General features: G+C 39.4%; 1 protein-coding gene across 3 annotated transcripts in view; it reads left to right on the plus strand.

Annotated features, from left to right (window-relative positions):
* Positions 1 to 25,943, plus strand: part of INPP5A (inositol polyphosphate-5-phosphatase A) — a 155,318-nt gene that overhangs the window by 83,465 nt on the left and 45,910 nt on the right. For all 3 annotated transcript variants that reach the window (XM_030453528.1, XM_030453529.1, XM_030453530.1), the window contains 4 exons: positions 612 to 715; positions 8,066 to 8,118; positions 8,583 to 8,702; positions 21,951 to 22,035. In XM_030453528.1, coding sequence (XP_030309388.1) covers positions 612 to 715; positions 8,066 to 8,118; positions 8,583 to 8,702; positions 21,951 to 22,035 — 362 coding nt within the window. The remainder of the gene's footprint in view (positions 1 to 611; positions 716 to 8,065; positions 8,119 to 8,582; positions 8,703 to 21,950; positions 22,036 to 25,943) is intronic.

Genomic DNA, 25,943 nt, shown 5'->3' on the forward strand with positions numbered 1-25,943 from the left:
GTTTCAACTTCACAGAAGCTGTGAGACAGCTGCCCAAATTCCTGTGTTGGAGAAGGTTGCTAAGCTAAGTCAGGTTCTTGCCTTCAGAGGTACCAATACATTGTCCTGATCAGGAGAGAGACTGAGGGTGGAATGGATCAAGAAGCAGAACTTCATGAGCTGCACAGATCCATAGATCCATTGTTAGGACTGAAAAGTCTGTGCTATTTATGTGATGTAACCATTCATTACAGACTTCAGAAGGTGATGTGCCTACCACTAAGACATTGTTACAAACACAGCATCTATTCCAGCTTTCAGTTCATCAGCCTCCTGTGCTGGTAGCCAGAAATGGATAATCTGAGAGAGGGTGGGTGGCTGAATGGTCAGATTGCTGGATGATTTCTGAGAACACCAATGGGCATCTCCTGGAAGACCCCAACTTCACAGTGCTCTGGGTAGTGAAAACAGCTGTAATCCTGACTGTGTAGTTTGAACATGTCTCAGCACTTGCATATTTTTGCTAAGACCCTACCCCATGTATTACAGATACCACTGCTTTGCCAGTTAGTGCTGTAAGTTGTTTAAAATGTTAAAGGTATGTATGTTAATTGTTTTATATCTCTTCCTAGCTAAGAAGTATAAAAAGGTTACTGGGAAAGAGATCTACTCAGACACTTTAGAAAGCACACCCATGCTGGAAAAAGAGAAGTTTCCGCAGGATTATTTCCCTGAGGTATGTGCAATTCCCAAATAAATGGTTTGATTCTGATTTGAGCAGCTACCCTCAACACTGTAAGTAAGCTCAGAATCCAGTCTTACTTTTTCTGGTTTTTATTCATTGGTTTCTTGTCACCTATAATACACAGCTTAAGTCATTTTGTGGATTTACCAAATTCAGGATGGAGTTCTTTGTGTAGTAGGAAATCTTTATGAAGGATGTAGACAGGATGAAAAGACTTGTTCATGTATTCGAAAGCAAAGAGGCTGCATGCAGTATCAGCTGCCTGGCTGCTCCTGGGCAGGGATAGCAGAGCTGTGGCTGGATCCCACTGACTCCCAGTGCTGGTGCTGTTGTGGTCTGTCCTGTACAGAGAGAGGGGCTGCTGTGGGCCTGTGAGCTCTGGGGAGCAGGGGGTTTCTTACTGGTGCAATAGTGCATGTAAGGGGAGAACGTACTGATGTTCTCTCAGCAGCCCTGGAGCTGACTTCTGTGGTATTCTCAAACAACCAGGCAGTGCTGCATGTCTGAAGGTGAAGGTCTTGGTGACAAGCCTGGAAACAGAAGCACTTGTCAGGATTTGCTTTCCTGCACATGCAAGTGCAGTCTTTGCCTGCAGTTCTCTCCTTTGATGTTTACTTCTATTTGCTCATTTTTAATTTCTTAAGAACATCTAGAATGTGGGTGTTTATTGGTTAGTGTTTACTACAAGCTAAGTGAAGAAATCTAAGAAAGAACTAGATAAACTTTAAAAATTAATTTAGAATTTTTAAGTGTACACACTTAGAAATATTTATATAGTGTGTGTGTGTGCTAGGAAGAGCACTGGGTAGATAATTATGCAGTTGATGTAGGTTGTTGTTTTTCTTTGATACTATTTATTTATTTTTATATATATATTTTATATTTATATTTTTTTATTTTTATTTATATTCTGTCTCTCTGTACTGTAAGGGAAGCTGCCTTTGACACACTTTCACTAGCTTTTATCTCCTGTTAGTAAACATCTTAGATATACTTTGAAGTTTAGCGTTACAGCAATTTGAAGGAACTAAAGTTGGTTAGTCAGATATTTATTTTTTCCTCCATCAGCAATAAAGGTTAGCAGTGTGGGTGATTGACAACATAAGCAGGATATGAACAGTGCTGCTGAAGGATGAGGTTATAACACTGAGAGCTCTGAAAAGGCAGTGTGTGTGAGTGCTGTGATTGTGCTCAGCAGCAATAGGCCAAATTATGGATTGTTTGTTGATACCCAGGGAGAATTATTTCCTTACTTGTTTCACTGCTGTTGTTTCATCATGCAACTGGCAAATTTGTAACTTGTTCAGCATCATGAATTACTGCCTCTTACATGAGCAATCCTTCACAGCCTCTGGGAGAAACAGTTGAGCCTGGTGGATCTCCCACACCGTGCTGTGGACTAGGGATCATGTTCACTCCCTGTGGGTGCTCAGGGGTCAATTGTCCCCACATTTGGTTTGGGATGTAGCTTCTTCTGTACTCAGGACATCCCTTAGGGCTCTGTTAGGCACAGGACTTTGGGTCCAGAACCCAAGAAGCATCTAAATTGCCTTTTGAGCATCTGCCACCTCTTATTGTTTGTTACCCAGTTGTTACATTACCTTAAGTGACTTCCCTAAGGAGAAAGCACTGTGTGCTGGTGTTGTCAGGGATACTCTTTACTTGGAGGAGAAATAAACAGAAAAAGGGAAAATCTACAAACACTTGTAACTAAAATAGAAGCAAATCCCTGAAGCATCTGTTAAGTTTAGCTCTATTCCTGTGGACAGCACAGCACAGCAGAGTTCCTTGTAACAGTGTTGCTGTAAGACTCGTTGAGCAGACTCGGGGACAGACCCATTTGATTTCAGAGCTTCACAGAGTGGAAGAAGAAAGTGATATGGATTCCCTCGGGCTGCAACAACACAGATGATAGTAGTAGATACTTATAGTTCTGTGAGATCCCATGCTCATTTGGCATGAAACCTTGCCTGGGCCAAGCCAGCATATTTTTCATGTGTCTTGAAAAGTTAGAAGGTAGTTGTGATAATTTTTACCCTATGCTGTTTTTCATTTTGAACTGGAGACCAAGGAGTCTCTCAAGCACACATAAGCACAGCCACATCAAAAAGCCAGCAGTGACATAGTTTGCTTCTCATATGCAGGTTTCTACTTTTAAAGCTAAAATTAATCTTACCACGTGCTTTCTTCGTAGTCTAATATTGGTATAATGACGCTAATCAAAAGAGCACAAAATATTTTGTATTTGGAAAATTTGAACTGACACAGCTGAATGCATGCACAGTTTATCTGTCCAGACATTACGTTTACACATCCTTGTGTGTTCTAGCCAGAATTCTTGTATCACATTACAATGTTTTGTGTGAAAAATGGTTTAAGACTGATTTCTTCTCTTTTTATTGCTGCTGCTTAAGGATGATCTAAAAGTAATTACAATGATTGAGGCATAATGCAATTCAAAATAATTACAGCCCACTGCATATAAAACTAACAAAACTTTCTGTCTTGATTTATGGATCCTCTTGGCTAGGCATAAGACTCAAATGATGCCTCTGGGAGCAACACTCCAGATAATGTTAGGCCATTTAAAAAAAGAAGCAGATTTGTGTAGTGTATCAGGCCTGAGTAATTTTTTTTCCCCATAGTGAGAAATTGGTTGTTATCATAGATCACAGATACTGCTCAAAGCTCTTATGAAAGATGAATTAATTTCACTAATGCTTTAATGCAAACCTTTCATGGAGAAGGCTGTATGGTGATAACCTTACTGTGGTCTCTCCTTTCTCAGTGATGATTTATGTTGTCTTTTAGTAGATGAAACTGCCTGTATTCACAATCCATCTGCTGGCTAAAGGAATCCTATTAGCAGAGAATCTGAGAAGAGTCTTAATACTGTAAGGTGAAAGATTTGGTATCCCCTTTCTGGGACATGAAGTAGGAATTATTTTTTTTATATTTTAAAATGTAGATACCTCTTTGAGAGCGTACAGATGATCTATATCCACTCTACCTGTTTTTATGCTGTTTTACAAATGATGGATCAGCTAGTCACTGTCTGCTAAAATAAAAATAAAGTTTGTTGCTTTGAAATCTGCAATTAAAAACAATTTTCCCTTTCCCAAGTTATAGTTCTTTCGTAGTTTCTGTTTAAAATACTTTCTTCTTTCCAAATAGTTTTTTGAACTAAGACATGCAGAGATCCCAAATACATCACATCAAACAGCAAATTATCAATTAAATTATTACACTACGTAATAGATTTTGTCAGTAGGCTGACTTCAAAGTCACTATTGCTCTCACTATACATTTTTTGATGAATGCCATAGATATTTTAATTTGCAGACTTTTAAAGTTATGTAATGACTTAAAAAAAATCTTTCACAGTAAATATGACTAATAGTGCTGTTACAAAGTTCGATGATGTTCAAAGGCTGAATTTGGCTTGTGTTTTCTATATACTGTGTATTGTTCTGAAACAGGTAAATTAGAAAGGTACTTTGGACAGTTGGTGTACAAACTCCTAAAAACACAAGAGAATAAATTCTTTAATTCAGTAACTGATCTAAGGAAAGTAAGGAAGTAATTCTGAGGCAGGTACTTTATTCTGCTTGGTTTTTTATGGGAGATTGCCATACTGTCCCCCCTTTCCTTGGCTAGTTAAACCCTGAGCATGCTGTGAGTAGAACACAAGTGTTCCACAGGTTGCTGCATGGGGCTCTGGGGAGGAGTCCTCCCCATGCTGAGCATCGCTTGGTGCATCAGTGGTTCTTTCTGCTCAGTGTTCTGCTGCTTCACCTAGGGGATCTCCCCTCTCCCTGTTATCTGTGGTGCTCCTTTAAGAAGCTGCAATTACACTGCAGTCACTGCCACTTTAATATGTCTTTCCTTCATGCCCCTGCTTTGTATGGCTGAATAAACCGTTGCTGGGTCACTATTTAATTTGATATGGTCCCTCTCAGTAAAATGATGGAGAAAAGATGAATTAAGGCGCTGTGCTGGTCATTATCAATCATGGTTTGTGTGCATTACTTATTGCTCACAGTGCTTTTTGACATTAGCCCTCTATAACCTCTCTCTTCATGTTAATGTTGTCTGGAGGTCCTTTTACCTGATGTAGCAGAGGTTATTTATGTAGGTGGTGTTTCTAGGGGTTTTTAAAAGGTCAACACGATCTCCTGAGAGACTGTATTCACAAAGAAAAGACTGGTAGTATATAGCTACAAGTTTCCAAATTGTGATTTTTAAAAAAATTATGTTTTGTTGTTACTTATTTTGTATTTTTTAAGTACTTCTAATAGAGAGGTGTCAGAGTTTCAGTTACACTTATGAAAGTCAGTATTTGGCAAAATAGCCTCTGGGGTGGGATAACCTCATGAAGGCGTACAGGCTGGAAGTAGCTATCAAGAAAACAGAAAAGGACCCAGATCTTATTGAACAACAAGTTGAACATGAGCCAGCACCGTGCTTTGGTTGTAAAGAAGGCCAGCAGCCTCCTAAGATGTGTTATGTCCCAGGAGGGGACCCCTCCCATCCATCTGGCACTCCCAAGGCCAAGTAACATCGGCAGCATCTCATGTGGAAACCCCCATCCCAGAAAGATGTGAGCAAACTGCAGCAAGCCTAGCAGAAGCAAATTGCGGAGTTCCTATCTTGAGGATGCTCAAAACACAGCTGGAGGTGACTGAGCAATGGAATCTGGTTGGCCCAGATTGTTGCAGTGCTACAAATGCTACAAGTCCCTGTTATGTTGCCAAAGAGAAAAATAGCAAATGCAGCAACTTCATTGAAGATGTTATCTTGGGATGGGTTTGTGTTGTTCTTCAGTGATTAAAGGTTCAGTACGGTTGTTTTTAAGAATGAAATGACAGAGCTGTCCTTTTTTGATAGACAGTAGATTTAAGCCAATTTTCAATGCCGTTAGCATTTAAATTTTTTCATTGGTTTGCTGTTGAATAAGTGTTGATATTTTGCCAAATATCAGGTTGGAGCTGTGCTGTCATGGTCATCAGAGAAACTGTGAATAGACAAGACTTTACTGGATTATGGGGTTTGTAGTTCAGCCAGGAAAGCTGGAGCATCAGGAAGATTTGGTATGTTAGCCCTTCCCCAGCTGCTGCCTAATTGAGCACAGTGACTGCTGGAGCTTCAAAAAACGTTATTTCAGTGTTGAATAAAAAATCTTTACAATAAAGTAGATATTCACAGTTTTTTTCAGTAGAGCTGCAGTTTAAGAAAATTAAAAACTTGGGATCTCCTAAGACAAAACTGCCAAGAGCTCAGAGAATTCAGTTCCCCTCTGCCTGCATGCAGGCATCAGCTGCATTTCAAAGTAGTGAACTGTTAGTTCTTCCTCCCTGAAGATTATGTCATTAGAAGTAGACTTTCAAAAGCCAAAATTCTTAAAAGATTAAACACCCATAAGCATTAACAGACATTAACAGCATTAACATTAACTTATGTTAACTACTGAATATCACAACCCTCTTATCCCCTTGTCTGTGGTCACAGAACTGGTGCACTCAGCTGCCAGGAGTCGCCAGCCAGACCAGGGGGTGATGGTGCAAACCTTGTATATGCTCAGAAGTCCCTTTATTCTCTGTAATCCTTCTTGTTTCAGGAGGTTGTTCCCCTTTTGTCTATAGGAAATCTTACATTTGGCTAAACATTTGTTAATTTATTTTGTTCCCTATGTACTTGTCCTGTGAGCTACTGAAAGCATAAGTCAAGGACAGAAGAAAGCTGTTCTTTCCACAGTATCAAAACATGAATGTTGATTCACTGCAAAAAGGACTTTGCTGTTAGCCACTGCTCTTGGACTCAGCAGTCCTTCTCGTCCTTGGGCTGCCCTCTGCAGCAATGCAAAGCTGATAAAATTTGTGTGGGATAAGCCTCCAGCCCTTTCTTAATGGGGCCAGCAGAGGTTCCTCAGGTAAGTAGCCAAGCTGCTGTTGTCCCTGAGGTTCTACCAGTACTGTGTAGCAGCCTTTGTAGCAGGACCCAGAGCCTGCAAAAAGATAATTCTGGAATTGCCAGCTGAAGTAAGAAATACTAAAAACAGGAGGTTTCCCAAAATTTGGAGTACATAACTGTAAATAGATTTTGTAGACAGTTTTTTATTCTCAGTTTTGTAACATGTAGGTAAGACATTTTCCATAAAATTACAGGCTCTGAAGTTAAGTACAATCACTGATATAAGCTGTTACAAGTAATGCTGCACATTTTCCTGGTTTTGGGTAGAAGAGAACAGCTGTGTACCAGTAGTTTTCACATTCAAGTTTTCAAGAAGAAGCTATTATTTATTCAGTAGAATAAACATTTCAAAATATTTTGAAATCTTCATAAGTGTATTTTGAGAGCAGGGAGAACTCCAAGGGGAAAGAGCCCTAAAAAGGGAGTGGTGATGGATCTGGTACTCCACTAGGCCAGCAGTGTATGGGACTCAGAATTTCAAGAGGACTGTCTGTTGACAGTGAGGTGGATAAACACATCTGGGCAGTCTCTTCTGGAAGTTGTGCCTCAGGAGCACAGAGCTCCTGAGCTGAGGATGCTCTGCTGTGGCTGGAACTTGGTTCGTAATAAGGACTTGCAGTCTTTTGCTACAGAATCATTGACATCATTATTTTGGCCTGTCTGGTGCAGTATTCCTTACCAGGGGACATTAGCCTAGCTCCACATTCATTGTTAACAGTGAATAAATAAGATGTAGAATCATGTCTTTTTGTGTGAGGTTGTAATTTATGGCAGTAGCTTATGAGTGGTGCTGAAAAAATCCTTTTGCTGTATCAGAAGTGCCGTGCGTTGGCATGAGGTGATTTGTGCCTTTCTCGCGCATGGTGGAGTTTTGATAAATGTAATGTTTTACCTTTATTTAAATTCCTCTTAACTTTTATAGAAATATTAGGTGGGTTGGCTTAGCAAGAGAAATAGCTTTCTAGCAGATCTCATTCATTTTAGTTCGGTGTAAATCTCTGATGACATTTTAAAGTTCAGATAACGTTACAAAGGAGCCAAGGCATTTGTGCACAGACGGTAAGAATTTGCTGGTTAGGGCTAAGCGTTAATACAGTTGTGAAGCTTTCCTAATTCATTCTCTTTCCTCTATAAACAACAAACAGGACTTAGATTTTAACACCTAAGTTTATAACTGCTGCAGGACCAAAAATATAAATAATTCCAGGATTTATAGGAGACACAATATATGTTTAAAAGGTACATCAGTTTATGTATAGTGTTTATTACAGTGTGTGGGTGAATGTTGTATTTTGTTCTCTGTAGAAGTACATTTAATTTTCACAGTAATGCTTTACTTCAAATGACTGATTTTCTTTGCTTATATTTCAGTGCAAGTGGTCCAGAAAAGGTTTCATTCGAACAAGATGGTGTATTACTGATTGGTAGGTTGCATCTTTGTTTCTGATTGTGTATATAATGTACATTTTTGTTAACACTGTTTCAAAGAAGTTATTAGCATATTTGGCCTGTTCAAATGTATTCCTCCTAAGATATGCTGTGAAAATCTACAGCGGAAAAAACATAATTGCTTTTGGAATTATCCAACAGCCTACAGAGGTGTGGGCTGAGAGGAGCAGTCAGCCACATGAAAACAGAGGTTCAGTGTCATAAGGCTGGTACACACTAGGGCAGTCTTACCTGTGGATGAGTTGTCAAAGTTTGAGGATAGTCTTTTGCAAACTTCTGGTGATGATACCTTAATTTGCACAGTCTGTGTGAATAAATATTAAGGTAACATGAGAGAATACATGAAGTTTTATTATGTTGAATGCTTTGATGATGCAGCAAATGTTTGGTTTTTTTTTTATCATTAATAATTTTCTTTTTTTTTCCTTTTTTGCCATAGTGCCTTTGACTTGGTAAACATTCATCTTTTCCATGATGCTTCCAATTTAATTGCTTGGGAAACAAGCCCATCGGTTTACTCAGGAATACGGCATAAGGCTCTTGGCTATGTACTTGATAGGTATGTATTAGCCTTTACTTGCCTCTGTGTCTTCTGTGTTCATAAGCAGTGTGTGAAAGATGTTTCAAATGACACACTCAGAAATGTGGTAGTTTTTATTCTGTGAACTGAGAATGGTTACTTGTTACCATAGTTTTCTAGATGATGCCAATGACAGATCAGTTTATGACACTAACCATTTTAAACTAAATTACTGAGGTAGGAGAATCTGTTTGAAGTCACCAGAACTTGTAAAACAGAAAGGAGGTTAATTGCTTACATGTGTTAGTTAACTTAGATTCTCTGTACTTGGCATGGTGTCTAATAAAGCTCTCATTCAGGTATGAGTTCAGTTGCAGAATAATAGAATAATCCCAGTTGGAAGGGAACTTTGGAGGCCTCTCATTCATCCTGCTTGGAGCAAGCTAACATCAACATCAGATCAGGTTGTTCAAGCCTTATCCAGCTGACCTTCAAAAAAGCTCCATGCAGGTGGTTTGCAGCTTGTCCAGGCCACCCGCTCCGATGTTTGCCTACCCACATTGTGAAACTTTTTAATACCCAGTCAGAATATCCCTCAAAGCAGTTTGTGCTTTGCTGAGAAGAGCCTGGCTCTGTCTTACCTGTAACTGCCAAATAGATGAAGCCAGCAACAAAGTCCTCCCATAGCCGTCTTTTCTGTAAAGGAAACAAATCCATCTTTTTCAGCCTCTCCATGTAAGTCATGAGCTCCAGCCCCCTCAGTGTGAAACACCCTGTGGTGTTTCAGTCTCAGTCACAGCAGTGTGTAGCCAGTCTTCTTAAAGCAGTAGTAGAGCATGGTGTACAGTCATCACACAATTAATAACTGCTGATAATAACATCACTGTTATTAACAGCATCATGGTTTATAGTGTCATTTGGGAGCTGATTCATCTGATGGGTGGTACAATGCTGAGGGTAGTCCTAAAAAACCACAACGCCCAAATTAGCAGTTATAAAGTAAAAGAAGTAATTTCTGCACAGGCATACGTGTGTTGGCAAAGTAAAGGGGTGTTTGACTTACAAGGTACTGTTTGACTTCATCTTTGCCTGAGAAACAGCTCTCTAGAGCAACTGTGGCATACACTGCCATCTGGGCTGTGAGATGGTGCTTAAACCAAACAGCTTAGGCTGGAAAAGAATAAAAGCAGAACATTTAATGTACTGTTTTTCTATCCCTTCCCTGGTGCCAGTCAGGGTGTGCAGTGTGCTGAAGGGAAGGCAGTGGGTGCCTGTGCTGCAAGGGAGCCCCTGCCCAACCCAGCTGAGTCATAGTCAGCATCTGGGATGAGGATGGGTCCCCTGGGCTCTGCCTGCCTGCAGCTGCCCAGTGCCTGGCAAGTACAGTGAGGGATTCCACCAACATGTAACTCTGCTCCTGTGACTCTCTCACAGCAGGCTGGCAGTTGAGGACACTCCTGAACCAAATGATGTTCTTCATTTAGATATATTTGTGTATGCAGTGTTGCATTTTTTTTTCTATTCCTTGGAAAGGTTCTAAAATGTGGAATAGAGCATAGATACCTTTTCCATCACATTCTATTCAAATTTTTATTTCTTTCTGTAAGTTTTATCTTATTTAAAGACAGGCAGATATTCTAGCAGAAGAGACTGCTTCTTCCACTGTGTGTAAATAAGTGTTTTTCCTGTGCACCCCAGCAGAGGGCTAAGTAGTAATTTCTCCAAAATACACAATTATTTTGACCTTTGTGGGAGTGATACAAGGATGGAGAAAAATGCAGTATGTTATCTCTTGTATCAGTTCTAAAAGCTCTTGAAATCATCAGAGAAGACTGGAGGCACTTGGAAGGCTAACATATGGGTAGCATGGAGTGGTTATCAAAAGATGTTTCATTTTGAGGGCAGAGATACAGTGAGATCAGCATCTACTCTCAGTCCTTTTTGAGACCCCAATTTTTGAGTTCTGTTGCATACATCAGTGTGTGAAAGGCCTGGTTTAATTTCATATTTTCTTGGCTCCGTTGACATCCTCTTCTTTTCTCATGCTTTGCATCAGGGAACTTTAGCAGACCTGTATAAACCTTTTGTATTATTTATGGCATGCTTGTTTACAGCATACAGTGTGCTTCATTAGCTAATTTTGGCTTTGGACCTCCCACGATGTCCTGGCAAGGGTAAGGTAATAAGACTGCAGTATTAGTGTCAGCGGTGGGTCAGAGATGTCATGATGGTATATCATTAAAATGTGACACTGCCGAAAACTGCCCCAACTCCCCTGTCCTTAAAAAAGAAGCCCTTCAATTTTAGGTTGCACACTGCTACTGGGAGCTGGCTTTCAGATGAATTGCTCATTTTGAGGGAGCAGCCAGCCGCAGATCCGGACCTCCACAGTGAAATGATGGGCTGACTGGCACAAAAGGGGAGTTCTGTAGGAGCAGTGAATAATGGGAAACCCCTTTCATCGGCATTGCTAACCTTTTGGCAGCCACCAGCAAACTCTATTCTGATCTGCTGATTGGGGAGGACAATACACTGAAGCTCACTTTGAATGAATGCTACCACCAACAGTGTCCCCATTCAGAAGGTTTTGGGAACCATCTTTGACCATTGTCTGCCATCACTCCTTCAGACAGTAGGAAAAGGGAAAGTGAGAGCGGCTATTGGGGGAAAAGTACTTCTTTTCTTGGCTTTAATCTCTCTTTAAAGCTTCATAGATCTACATTTCCAGCTGAGCTACTGGAACTATGCAGTGTCAGATAAATACAGAAGAGAGAGGTTTCAAGCTGAGCTTTTAAATCCCCTTATCTGCATGAACTAATAATGCAGATTTAGTGCTGTTAAAAATGGAGACTGATAAGTCTTTTCCTTTAAAGCCTTTAAACTGCTAAAGAGCATTTAACGGCACCAAAGTTCAAACCCAGTGAACAATACTGAGAAGGAAAACAGTTTAATGAGCTAAACCTTCACTGAATGAAACAGAAACACCTTCTCACAGTTGATTTAGGTCACTGTGGGAGTAAGTGAAAGCACAGTTCTCTTTCACGCTGCATCTTCATAAACATGAATTAAGTACAGCCTTTTCATGTAAGGGAAAAGCTATCGCAGGCCTTTGAAATACAAAGGGAAGACAAGAGGCTGTAAATAGAACTCAAATGAATTAGCTTGACTGTTAAAATCATCAGGGAAGTTTTTTTTCACCAAAATTATTTTAACTAGAGAGTTTTTGCACACAGGCACAAAGCTGCTCAACATCTCCAAATTACTGAGAAGGGGAGGAGTTAGAGGGGAAAAAAAATGGAAAAAGGTGTCAAGTGCATCATTAAAAGTTGTCAGTAAAAGTTTTCTCCTGAAGGAATCTATTAATAATCTTACAGTCACAGTTAAACCTTAACAACTTTTAAAAATTAATTATATAGTGAGGTTATCCTTTTAAAGAGACCTAGCAGTTACATGCTGTGCCAGATTGTTTTTTAGCATCTGACATTTAGCAAATACAAAGAAAATAGACTCTTTAAGCAAGCTGGAATTGCAAAAAGTAATAGTAAATAGTGGCCTATATATTTTATATATATATATATATATAAATATATATATTATATATATATTTACAAACACATGTACAGTTCGTTTGTAGAAAATTGAGGTGGGTAATAAGTCAGTTATGTTATTCCACGTAGACACAGATAGAGTCAAAACTGAACTGGCTTTACAAATGAGAATAAGACCACATGCTTTATATTTTATGGGAGGAAAAAAAAATAATTACAGGCCCATTTCGGATAACTCCTATGAACAATTAGCCCTATTTGCGTTATACTTGCATTTTTGTAGTTTTTAAAGGTTTTGGCTACACATGAGTATAATAAAGAAAATATAGTTCATATTTAATGTAGTGTTTTTCATTACTTGTGCAGATTTCCTATTAATTAATCATATTGGCATATTAGTCACGCTTTTTAGACCTGGCTAGGGAAAAGTGCTGAATTTCATAGGCCGACAAGGGACTGAGTAGCAGCTGTATGACAAGGTTGTTTAAAAGTATCAAAAGAGAGTTTGCAAAGGACATGGACGTGAGATGTTATCCTGATACTGTGGCTCTTGGAGTGCCAGCCATTTAAACTTCCTGAAATTATCTAGAGCATTGAGATCCATGAAATGAATGTAGTTTTTTTTACAGAAAGTGACAGTGCTCTTCTGTTTTCCTATTGAAATGTTCCCTGGCCTAGTTCAACAGAAACATTTTTACATTACAACTGTGAAATCTTGGCATAAAGCTCCCCTTTGTGCCCTTCATTATTTTCTCACAAATATAGTCCATTGTCACATAGCTGAAGTTAATTTGATCAACATTGGGACATTTAACTTTTATGTCCGGTCAAAGGAGCTGTTTCATGCTCATTTTGGGTATTCAAAAGAAATGATTGCCAGAAAAATAATGTTACTATTAACAATTCAGAGCAATTAGTTTCCCAGGGAGAGGCGATGTGATGCACCGGCTCCACACAACTATTCTTTGTCATTTTATGGATGCTCATCAGTCAACTGTCACATCTTCTCAAAGACCCCTCCAATCTAAATGTTTCTCTTTGGGCTTTTCCCAGAACTAGCAGCTGAATGAGCAAAAGAAAAGCCACTTAGTTTCTAGGCAAAGGAAAACATCACTCTAAAGATCTGGGTCATTTGAGAAGATCCTAGGAGTTGCTTGGCTTGGAAAGGAGTGGGGGGGGTTGGGATTTTAAAAAAATTTTATTTATATTTTTGTAACAGTAATTTTAACATCAAGTGAAAACTCACTCTGTGGCTTCAAACATTTAGTGAAATTTCTCTGTATTCAGATAGAATGCACTCACAGGGCAAATAAACCTTCATCCAAATGTCTTCTAACGAAGCTTTAAAACCCTAGATCACATTCAAAAAGACAGCCTTTCATTAAACACCCTGAGGCTCATCTCATTAATATTCCATCATCCCCCCTTTAACTAAGGTTAAGTGCTCTCAAAATGAGTGTGTTTGTATAATATGCTCTTTAAAGAGTAAATCCAGCAAAATTGTCTTGTTACTTTCAACCTGTCAAATACAGTCAAAGATACTTTTTCCATGTTCTTGCTTTTCTGATGGCTGGAGTTTTGCATGTTTGATGCAATTGTCAAAAAATTAATTCGTATGTTTACACAAACACATTAAAAATTTTATTAAGGTTATGTTTTTAGCAGAAAAATATTTTTAAACTTGTATGTGCTGTGAGGGAAAATATACTTGATTGTAATTTTAAGGACACAATAGATGAATTTCCATAATATGTGAATGTTAATTTCTGATATTCTAGTCATTAATTTTGCCCTTATTTTGTTATTTTCAGCATCATTTTTTAGTAATTAATAACTAAGCAGGTTAATAGATGTGTTACTCAAGTTGTTACTCAAATTTTAAATTAAGGACCTGCTTTTTTTTTTCTCCTGTTAAAAAGAAATCTGTGTAAACAAAAGCAGGTTTGGAAGCTGCTGAACTGGAGAATCAGCAGTCCAAAATCCAAGCTTACAGGTGTCACACAGAAAGATGTCACATAATAAAAATACCGTGGATTCACTGAGTCACTCTTCAGATTTTTGACATAATTAAGGCTCCTTCAGAAGAAATGCTGAAAAACGAGGTCTCCTTGGGGGGGGGGGGAATGGTTTCACAAAGGCAAACTGACTGTCCTGCAGTGTGGATGGCAGTAAGGGATTGCCAGGTCTGCTTGAGATCTGGGAGCACTTGGTAGACCACTGAGCCTCCACCTCATCCTTCAGAAGGACTTCTTTTTACCCATTTTCCCCTAATAGATTTTCCTGGAGCTGCCTCCGTTGCCTACTGTGTTGTTCTAGTGGAGTATAACTGATAGAGCTGCAGCCTGCATCCGATGTATTGTAAAAAAAAATATCACTCCCGGGAGAACTTGTGTAATTAAACGCATACGATTGAAGAGAAGAGAGAATGCCTCTTTAAAAAGAAATGTCTACAAATAAATTGTTACCTGCTTGATTATGCTCTGAAAATGGCTTTATATAAGAATGCACAAGAGTGCATCATGTTCTTATTGAGTAATTTTTCTCTTTTTACTGTAATTTGTTCCTTAGAAAGTCTGAGGCTGGATAAAGAACAGTCATTAGTGTCTGGCAAAGGGTGACACTCACATCAGCATTCATTGTGGTCTGTGTCTTTTGAAATGTTCTATCGTATAGCCATACAATCTTCCAGGGTAGCTATGATTCAATTAAAAAGAATCTATATGAGCTGTTGATCCAATTCTTATTCATTTGCAGAGAAATGAAAACAAATTGCTATTGTGATTTTATTTACAGTGCTCACTGTAAAATGATGCTATGAGCTGATAGTTATAAAACATGACATGGTTGAAGGAGGTCTGTTCTGCTTCCGTTCAAGTCTGTGGACACCAGGTGAATTAACCATCTTGCAACGTCTCTACTCCCATAGGGAAGTAGAATCACTATGAGAGAGGTTGTTGTCTTGAGTCTTGTATTCTGTGTGCTGGAAAGATACAGGCTCTCCCTAACAGGTAATTCCCTAGTTGCACATTGCAGCATTTTTGGCTGCTTGTCTATCTGTCCGTACCAGTGCTGAATTAGTTGTAGGTGGACTTGGTGGATGTTCTTCATGGACTGACAGGTAAATAGCTGTGACTGCACCACCTTTCTTGAAAGCTTCCTTATCTTTCTTACATCGGGGTGGGGTTTGAGATGCAACTGTGATGGTTCAGTTCTCACTCCAACAAAGGAAATGGTCCTGCTATCTCTAGACCCACCAAAATTCTCTTTACTCAAACCTGATGTTGACAGCTCTCATTTTTTTTAATCAGTGTGCTCCTTTGAAAGACAAGGTTTTCCCTTCTCTTTAGCATTTCAGATGTTTCTATCATGTCGCGCCTGGTTTGTTTCCTCTGGTAGCTGTAGTGTAGTTTTCAAAGGGATATTGCCCAAGCTAACAGATATGTAAGATTTCTTTCTGGTTAGCTTTTCTCAACATCAAGTGGTTTTTAATCCTTTGTGAGGGAAGTTCTCTCTATGTTTCGAGTAATTCTTTTCTAGAAGTGGGTGGTTTTCTTTTTAATTCACATTCCCCTGGAGCTTTGCTGTCTCACTGGGCAGGTGACAAGGAGCATGTGGGTTGCTGTGGCTAGCAGCTTGGTGGCGTGGACACTGTCCTCTCACCTTCCCCTGTCCCTTTGCCCACACAGCATGCACAGGTCAGGCTGGGAGAGACATTAGTTGTAAGTCTGTCAGGATACAAATCCTGCAACATCTCTTAACCATTCTGTCACTATTCCCACTGATGGGCTCTTTAGGATATACAGTGCCTCTGATCTGAATTTTTCTAGATTTGTCACCAAAAATACTTTTCCCAACCTTGGTGAGCTAACGGATCATTATCCCGTTGCTGTGTATTCTGGTTATTTTTTTGCTTGCTATTTGCACATTTAAGACAAAGAGAATATGGGAGTTTTGCTTTACTCCATCACATCCAGGCCCTATAGAACAGTAAGGAAGAATTGCAACATCTCAGTCTTTGTGCAACTTAAGCTACGGCAGTTACCTGCTGCCTGCTTATGACCACGTGTTACTGAAACTCAGGAGTCCCAGAAATTACATGGGAGAGTTTTAATCTTCCATGATAAAGTAAAGGAAGATTTTAAAATATGTGCAATTTCACTGGTTTCTTCTTGTTGTTTTCTCTTACATAAGACGAAGAGCAAGAACAGTTCTTTGTAACACAGCACCAGTGCCATAGCATTGTATTCCCTTGTAGCAAAACTGATGAGTACTTACATCATTATACATGGCTGCTATTTCATTAGGCAAATGTCAGTGTCAGGTAGGATCATGTTTTTGTCAATATAATGAAAATACCAGTCAAGTGAGGAAAAAGTCACAATTTTCCAGATCTAAAAATTGATTATTATTGCTCTTCTTGTAATCCTTCCTTTGGATTAGGTATTTATTATTGATGTGGTCTTTCTTTTAATCTTAATAGCTACTGACATTGTAATTAATTAAAAAATACAACATTTTTGCCCAAATGGCACTATATTGAAATTAAAAGTGAACATCACATATTAGTTAAACAGCTCTGGCAAATGTCTTGAGTGCTCAGATGATTGCCTAAGCTTCTTGACAATTCCCTTTATCTTGCTGTGTGCTGCTTGACCTTTTGAGATGTTTTGGTGTTATTAATAGGTTTTAGCTATTATATCGGAAAGAACAAGCCACAAAAATATGATAAACTTTATCTTTCTAATGACGGTGCTGCAACACCTTAGGCATGCCAATGAAGGCACTTACATCACATCTTCTGAAGCACACTTAGACAGACACCAGGTGACTTGTATTCAGAATCGATGGGGGTTTTCTCTGGAATATGCTCCTCAGTGTGTGTCTGGGAATGCAGAGGTGTGGGCTGAGCGCTGGCTGCTGCAGGGGCAGGCAGTGTGCACAAGAGGTGACAGCACTCGGTTCCAAACCTTCCTCTGACGACTCTGCCTGCCTGGCCATAGATACCCCACCAACCAGCTCTCAAGGTGCAGGTGTCCCAGCAGCTCTCTTTGACGACTACTTAAAAGAGAAGTAGTAATGAGGATAGGAGGGGCAGAAATCTGAAAGGCCACTCAGAAATCCTGTGTTGTGTTTTGTGTGAGCCAAAGTCTGGTATTTCCATCTTCTCGATGTTCAGTTCCTTGACATGGCTGTGGCAGAAGACAGGTTTCACTGTCATGGTTCCTCGACTTTCCACCAGAAGTCACTGCAGGAGTTGTTAATACCTCTGAGGTTGTAGATCTGTGGAAAACAAAGTGTGTATAACATCCTTATCCATAGGTCACCTGCTGCCTCCACACTGGCTCGTGGCTCCCACCCACAGGGTGTTCAAGTCACTTCCTGATATTTTTTTTTCCCTCCATTTCTACACATTCCTCTTTGGGCTAAGATGCCCTCTTGTCCAGAAGGTGTTAGCTGAGTGAGCCCTTTGTATGGCGTGGCCACCACAGCACAGCCTGCTCATGCGGGGTCTGGCTGGGGCATGCCACGGAGCTGGTGAACGCTGGGCAGCAATGCTGCAGGCCCAGTAGCCTTTGTCACAGTGCTGGTGGCCTTTCGATAGCCCAAGCTCCATGACACCTGCTGTGGAGGTGGGCAGGGGATCCACACTCCATCTTGCTGGTGTTTCCAGAGCACTGCACTGGTGGGCTGGCACGTGGATAGGTTTTGCCATCCCATGCAAAGGCCATTGTTTTCGTAGAGTCAGGTGAAAACAGAACCTGTGGTTCAAAGCTCTGCTTTGGTCAGAAGTAAACAGGATTAGCAGTTCATGAAAAATTATTGCTGCACCCAGACAGAGCTCTCCTCTCCCCTGTGTATGGTTAGTTGTGATTTTCATAATCCTTTACTTTGGAAAGGACATTTTATATAGGAGTCACATTTTCTCAGTAAAAGCAGCTCTTGTGCCTTTCATTCCTCTGCACCGAGAATGTGCAAAAACCAAAGAGGTTGTGGAAAGAGAGTATCTTACCCCAGAAGTTCTACAAGAAATACAGAAGTGCTCATATTAGCCATCATTTAAACACATTTAGTTATTATAAAAAATTTGCACACTTAATAAAATATGGTTTGACCATTGGATTGTTTCTTCCTCCTTCTCCCTGATTCAGCCTGCTTGGTAGAGCTGCAAGTTTTTTGTTTTGTAATGTTATTGTTGTGTTTAAAAATGAAAAAACAAAACCAAAAAAACCTATAGCAGTGTCAAGTTAGGATGAATTGGCCAGGGAGGCATGTTTATAGACTGTGTGAAGAACTTTGTCTTTGTGTGGGAATGCTGGTGACACTGGTATGTCTTGCCTGAATGAACTGCGATGACGCGGCTAATAAGGTGTCCTGCTGAGCACTGCAGCAGCCCTCCTCAGACCTCCCACTTAATGCCATTCAGCTCCAGCTCAGTGTAGCTAATTTTTCCCATTCCCTCAATTCTTTAGGCCTCCTTACAAACAGAAAAGTCAACTTTCACACCGAGGAGAAGATAAGTGCTTTAGGAAATAATCGTGTAAACAGAATGTTACCTTCTGACCTGATGCTGATACCTTGGTCTGGGACAAAACCCAGCTGGCTATTGCATTAGACATGGCTATTAAAGGAATAATGCTGCTGATCCTCCTTACAAAGTGCCCTGAGAAATGGTTTAGCCAAATCACAGTGCCTCTTGTCACACTGAATCATGTTCAGCTGCTCTCTTCCATGACCAAATAGCTGATATTTAGCTTCCTCCTTGTCTTCTCCTGTCTTGCAGCAGTATGGGAGGGGGGAAAGTATGAAAGTAAGGGAAAGTCAGTCATGTTTCTGATTGTCCTATTGTTTTCTGGGTGAATTTCAGTGCTCTGAAATCTCAGTACATTACGCCATATAGTTTTAATAAAAGAGAATGTGTTTCATGAAGTATCCTTAACTGTAGCTACTATAATGAGTACTTCAACGTAAAATAAATTGCAAAAGGATTTCAGTGATTCCACTAAATGGAATTGTTCATTTTAGGATCATATCCAACATTTCTTTTTGTTATTCTCTGTAGAGACTAAAATCAATAATTAGACACAGATTTCCAACAGTACTGAGGAGCAGATGAACCTCTGCCTCCTTGCTTTAGTCTTGGTAGGAATATGGCATCCATGTCTCCTAATGGCTTTGAAAAATCTTACCTGTTACAATCCATGTAACTGACACTGCCACCCAGATGGAAGGGTCTGTATTTCAAAGTGATGTGACATATCCTAGGCTCCAAGACCAAAGCCCTCAGTATTTGCTTCCACTGTGGCATTTTTTTATTTCTCTTGGGTTTGCCTGTTGCATGTCTCCAGGTCTGAGCAGACAATGTGCTGCTGCCTGCAGGCCAGTCTGGTTCAAACTAAAACTCTTCACATCATAGCTCAGAACCTCAGAGGCTCCTTGTTGTTCCAGTGGTGCAGTCCTAGAGTCCTTGGTCTTGGTGAGACTTGCAGCATTTTGCAGGACATGGTTTCTGACTGAGTCCACCCCAGTGCTGAATGCTTCCCTTCATGTTCCTGGAAGAGGAAATACTACTGTACTTTTCTTTATTGCCTTTTCCTGTGCTGACTTGGAGCCTGAGTCTAAAAGCACAATCAAGAAGGTTAGTTCTTGTGCCGTGGGATTATGGGCATCAGTAAGTATTTCAAAATAGAGCTGTCAGAGTACCAAAGTCCTGAAATCATTCCAAGTTTGGGGAACTCCTGGACTCATAAATTCCACTGTCTAGGACAGTAGGTTACATGCATATATTGAGACACAGCATATTTTAATGCTAGAAATCCCAGATAATTTAATAAGTATAGATATATGTATATCTTTTATACCACAGTTGGTAGTTTTACTGTACACCTAAATTTTACCACCTGTGAAAAGGAGATACATCAGAAGCACTTACACCTTTGATTCAGCACTTAATTCAGTATTTAATGAGACTTTCTGCAAGACCTAGCAAGAGAAACTACAAGGGGAACAACTGGTTAAAAGTATGAGTTTTAAAGCTGACACTGATTTTTTATGCAAATCATGTTTAAATCAGATAATGTACAAGACTATGAAATGGCTGAATTTTAATTATTCAGACAGAAGCAAACTAATCAGCTGGTTAGGAGACATTTTAACTGGCTATTTTTGGAGCAGTCTGTTTATTTGCAAAATCCATCTTTGCATAATAATACAATCACAGGCATCATTCTTGTAATACCAATTTGTTTTAAGAGGCCTTCTCTAGACCTTGATGTCATTCCTGCAATATCTGTCATTTCTTTGTCAGCAGTAAATGGCAATGAGCACAGCCAAAACTAAGATATGAATCAGGAAAGTTGGCAAAGCAAAATCAGTTTTTTTAAGTATACATTGCATACCAGATTTTGCAATATACAGTGTTAGCAAATTGTGGTAATGTACATGGTTTAACTTTTTAAGTTCTCATTTTCCTTTAACGTGCCACAAGGACACTAATCAAACTAATGTTATGTACAGGTCAAGAGTGACAGGTTTTTCTCAGTCCTTGCTGGGAGCTGACAGTAGTCAGTATTTATTAACAGTACCTGCAATAACTTGTCAGCTGAATGGAGGATTGGAGATTTTCATACCAGAAAAGTATAAGTCTCTGCAAAAGATTTTGCTTCAAACGATCACTACCTTAGGTCCAAGACACACTAATTTTTTAATAGAATAATATTCCATATGTAATAGATTACCGTTGACTAAAAATGTGAGGTGTTTTTAAGAGGAAACACAGTATCTCACTGTAAATCTTGTATCTCTACAGTTTTGAAAAGTTTAAATAGATGTAATGTATTAAAACTTTCAAAGCCATTTGAAAGGAAAGCCTCCTTGCTGGGCAGTATTGTTCCAGGCAGCCTGATTACCGTGCATTACTTTATAATCCTTCATCTGTCTGCAGGGTCCCAGCCTCTGGCTTGGCTGGGGTTTCTGGCATCGAAACACCAACATATTTCTATAGTCCCAGAATGTACACTGTGTATTGCCTTGCACTTGTTCCTTATTTCTTGTATATTGTACATCTCATAAACCATTGCAGTTTTTTGCACATTTTGTCTGTGTATTTCTTTGTATCTGTAGCAGCTGTATTTGAGGTATTTCATACATTCCTCAGCTTCTGATAGGAGTTTAATTGTATTGATTCCTGTTTTGAAGTTATGTCTGAATCAGTGGATTTCCAAATACCAAGATCTCTGGAAGCATGTAAAATTTCACATCGTTCGGAATACCAGACAGTCGCTGTTAATAATGGATAAGCTAATAATATAATAACAGTTTTTAATAGCACAGGATTTGACAGATGAACATGAATGCCTTGTTCTCCTTTTTGTACTGAAAAAAGGCTTGAGAAAAGCCTTGTTCCATGTCTGGAAATACCACCATTTAGATGTTAGCTGCAACTTCAGTAAAAATCTGCTTTAACAGAAAAGAGAATTGTCTCCCAGAGAACTGTTATTGATGCAGTAAAACCTCATTGGTCAGTCTTTGTCAGTTGTGATGATTAAAGTTTAGCCAAAAATCATAGTTAGAAAATCAGCCCAAAGCCCAGGTTAATATATTGTTTCAGTATAAGCTGGTAGTTCTGATAATTCTCATAATTATTTCTGAGATTGTGCTCAGAAGATAAGATCTGTGTATTTGTGCATGCTCGCATATATGTAAAGCTGAATGACAGGCTTACTTTGGTTTTTTTTACCAGAATAATAGATCAGCGGTTTGAGAAAGTTTCGTATTTTGTCTTTGGAGATTTCAACTTTAGACTGGATGCCAAAGCAGTAGTAGAGGTAAGACTTTTATTTTTCTTTTCTTGTGTACCCTACCAGTTTTTATTTCTCAAATATCTTTTCCTGTGGAGAAGCTAAAAGTGACTAAAAGAACTAAGCTTAATAATTATATGGGACTTAGACTACTTTTAATGGGATCATCTGACAGGTAACTAGGAATTATTGTTGTGAATCTGTTGAAGCAATTAAAACAAGATGACATGCTGCATATCTTCTTGGTAGTCTTGTGTAAAGTGAGCATCAGCTGTAGACGCCAGTGGATGGCAGAGTTTAAGCCACTGAACCATTTCTCAGAAATAATGTCTCTACCTGTAGAAGATGAACCTTGATTGAGCTGCACAACAGGCAGCAGTACAGATGATTCTTAGTCCTGTTGCAGGACTTTTCACCTTAGAAATGGTTTATCGGTGCCAGTTAACATTGGTGTGTATGAGCACGAGTGGCTCAGACCAGCTAAAGGGTTAGCCTCTGCTAATGTAGGAGAATGTCCTGGTCCCTGCTAGTATTTAAATATTTGAATGTGTGCCTGTACAAACTGCTGATACTAACTGTTCTTTTGGCTGTTCAACAATGTGGTTAATACTAGGAATTTGGAGGGTTAATCCATTGACCTGTCATCATTGTATAAATTACTGAATTTATCTCTGCTATTCTTGTTGACCTTTTGAGTTCCCTCTTGAGACCACAATGTGCTGAACACTTGAACATTAAGGTGCTATGAGCAATACATGTGTTGTGGAAATGTAGACTGTGCTTATACCAAGCACAAAGAATGGAGTCTATTTCTAAAGGATTTCTCAGTTAAGCCATTGAAAGGGAGAATTTGAGAGCTGTTTCAGATGTAGAGTCCAGGCACTAAGGTGGGGTGTGCTAAATCAGGTGCCAAAAATGTTGTGCTTATTAATTCATAATTAATAGACAATAAATCACTAATATACAATTTAATAAACATTTTATGGGAACCTTAGGCTAAAGTTCCATTGATTGCCTTGCTAATAAAATCTGCTTTCCTGAGACCTCATGCTCATACATTTACCCTGTTTACTTAATGGATTGCATTCAACCAAGATATCAACTCTAGACTTCTGCCAAGCAGCCGTTTGATAAGTCATAACTGGAATTGCTGGTAAAATGTTTTTTAATAGGTAATAACTACTCATTAAGAAGCTGCATATCTAGCTCTATCATTCAACTGCATCATGCTTCTCTCCCACCTCTGGCCATTTGACTATATTATCTAGTAAAATAGAAGCAACTTCGTTTTAGCATGACTTATCTCCTGCCATATTGCTGATGCCATGGTGAATTACATAATTTTCATGTGATCATATAGTCTTGGAACAATATGGTGTTTCATTTTGCAAATGACAGTGGTGGCATTAGATCTTCTTATGAAGCGTGCTTGTGCCAGCAGAAGTTGAAGGAGCACTCCGTGGTTCTGCTTGATGTGTTTGTTACAAAACATGGACATTCTCCTGTGTGACATCTCTAAGTTGAGCACCTTTTGTTAAAAAAAAAAAAAAAAAAAAGCTGCTGAGCAGCTCTGTATAAGTAATTGATTTAGATCTTGCTTGGCCTGAGGAAACATTTTAAGTTGAACTTTTTTCATTGCAGAGTCCTGTGTCTTGTGCAGTAACTAGGATCTTGGCAAACCCCAGTCAACCAATGATCCATTAATAGTTGTCATAAAAAAGATGAACAGCTAATTAGGCAGTTAGCATTGACTGGGAAACCTGATTCTCAGAGAGGTGGTCAAGCTGTGGGTGGATGTGAGACTTAATTAACTTCTCATCTGAATAGGTGTGCTGCCCTGAAGAAAAATAGTTCATCCGGCAGGATGAGACTCTTGCTGTCTTCTTGCAGTGGTGGTTTTATCACTAACCATCACTAGCAAACATCTAGCTGTCCTGTCAAATGAAATGTGTGTGTGTGTACATATTTTTTAACAAACATATTATTTACGGAAGATGCTTTAAATACATCCGGAAAAGTGCACATAAGAATTGCATTCTTGTTACAAACACAACATTTCTTTTATTAAAATTCTGGCTTTCTTTGCTTTGACAAGTGAACATTCAGGAGAAATTGGTAACGTTTAAGTAAAAATACTGACAGCATTAAGAAGTAAGTATATGTGGCCATGGGCATATGTAATTCTGCCTGTTGGTCCAAAATCACACTAGGCATTGCTGTCTTTCCTAGGTGGTGATGACGTGCAGGTGTCTATACGTGTACATTGAAGGTCTGAGCTGGGTCCATTTAATTCACAGCCAGGCAATAAGATCTTTTAAGTCCTGCTGAATTCCTCAGCACAGGATAAGTGAACCATCTGCTGTGTGACAATAGTTCTAGGTGGCATAATATGGCATCTGAAGCATTAAAGTGTTTTCAAATCATGTTCTGTATCTTTGGAATATTGCTCTCTTTAAGACAGTTTGTTCAAAACTGTGGTAGGATTCCCTTCCTTCTTCAGTAAAGTGATGTTAAGCCAACCTTTAAAAAAGAAAAATGACATTGCTTTATTTGTGAGTTAAACTTTCATTTCATTCCATTCTAGCTAGAAGTGTTCATAAGACCCTGGATTGGTTATATCTTCTCAAATAGTTCAGTTTCATAAAGATTTTAACTTTCTTTACAAGCTAAACTGATTCTAGGAAATGTTGGAAACAAAATTATGTGTAAAATGAAAATGTAATAGAGATCTGTTAAATTAAAATGCATAAAATTTCAGGTCTAATAAGGGCAGTTTTATTAATGAATGTAAATTGCAGCAACCCATCTGAGTCACCTGCTAAACGTTCATTATAAATTACTCTCATAGACGTTGTGATGAGTTTCATATTGTATCCAGACTTATAAAAGCACTCAGATTGCTTCCCCAAGGGACTCTATATTTACTTAACAGTGTAGTTAATTGCAATTATTTATTTTCCAGTGATCGCAAATGACTTCTGCATTAGAGATCTATGTGGCTATTAGGAATTATTCAATTACCTCTCTTTCCCTCAGTATTCTAAGTAAAAGCTGAGCTCAGATTCCCAGAGGTCCACCAGTAGTCTATTAATTCAGTATGTTCCTCAGCTTTCTGCTGAGGCCAAAACTCTGCATTCATCCCTCTTCTCAGCAGAAATAGCTTGAGAAATGCTGGCTGCCCATCTCTGCAGCTGATTTTTTGACATCTTCCATCCCATACTGATGCTGCCACACTTATTGGCAAGATTCATAGGAGGTTAATTAAATTCATCATCAAAACAACAAGGGGCTAATGAGCCATATCCTCGTTTCAATAGTAAATTAAATGATGCAATTGTTTCTACTTCCATCATGGATAAGGGGAGAGATGAGTGAATGAATTGTTCTTCAGCAGCCTTCTCTGGGGCCCTAGAGGGTCTAGTAGCATGTGGTGGTAAAACTGCTTTTAATTTGTGGCTACAGGAAAAGATGACACTGCTTTCAGCAGGGAAAGGCCTCACACAGTACCACGATGTGAAACATGACACTGTTCGGAAGCTAAAAGGAGCCCTATTCCCAGTGGGGCTCAGCGGCTCCTCCTGTTTCAGATGCAAATTAATACAAACACAGTTACAGAGCAGAACAGAAAAGATGATACGCTGATCAAATTTGGCACTGCTTGGACCATCATTAAAACGTACACAAATTAAATACAATTATCTCATGCTTTCTAATCGGGCTGAGTGTCATTAAACTAATTAAAAACGCAGACTATGTGCCGGGCTCTGCTGCTGTGATTGTTCTGAGTCTATGTTTGGTGCCCTGCGCGGCAGCAAGTGGCAGCTGGGAGGCTCAGCTGGCACGGGTGACAGCAGTGACAGCGGGGTGACAGCGGTGCCAGCAGCGCCCGTCGCCGCGGGGCCTGGCTGAGCAGTGCGGAGCCACTGCCACACCTG

The sequence above is a fragment of the Calypte anna genome, chromosome 6 (assembly GCF_003957555.1).
Source record: "Calypte anna isolate BGI_N300 chromosome 6, bCalAnn1_v1.p, whole genome shotgun sequence".
NCBI lineage: Eukaryota > Metazoa > Chordata > Aves > Apodiformes > Trochilidae > Calypte > Calypte anna.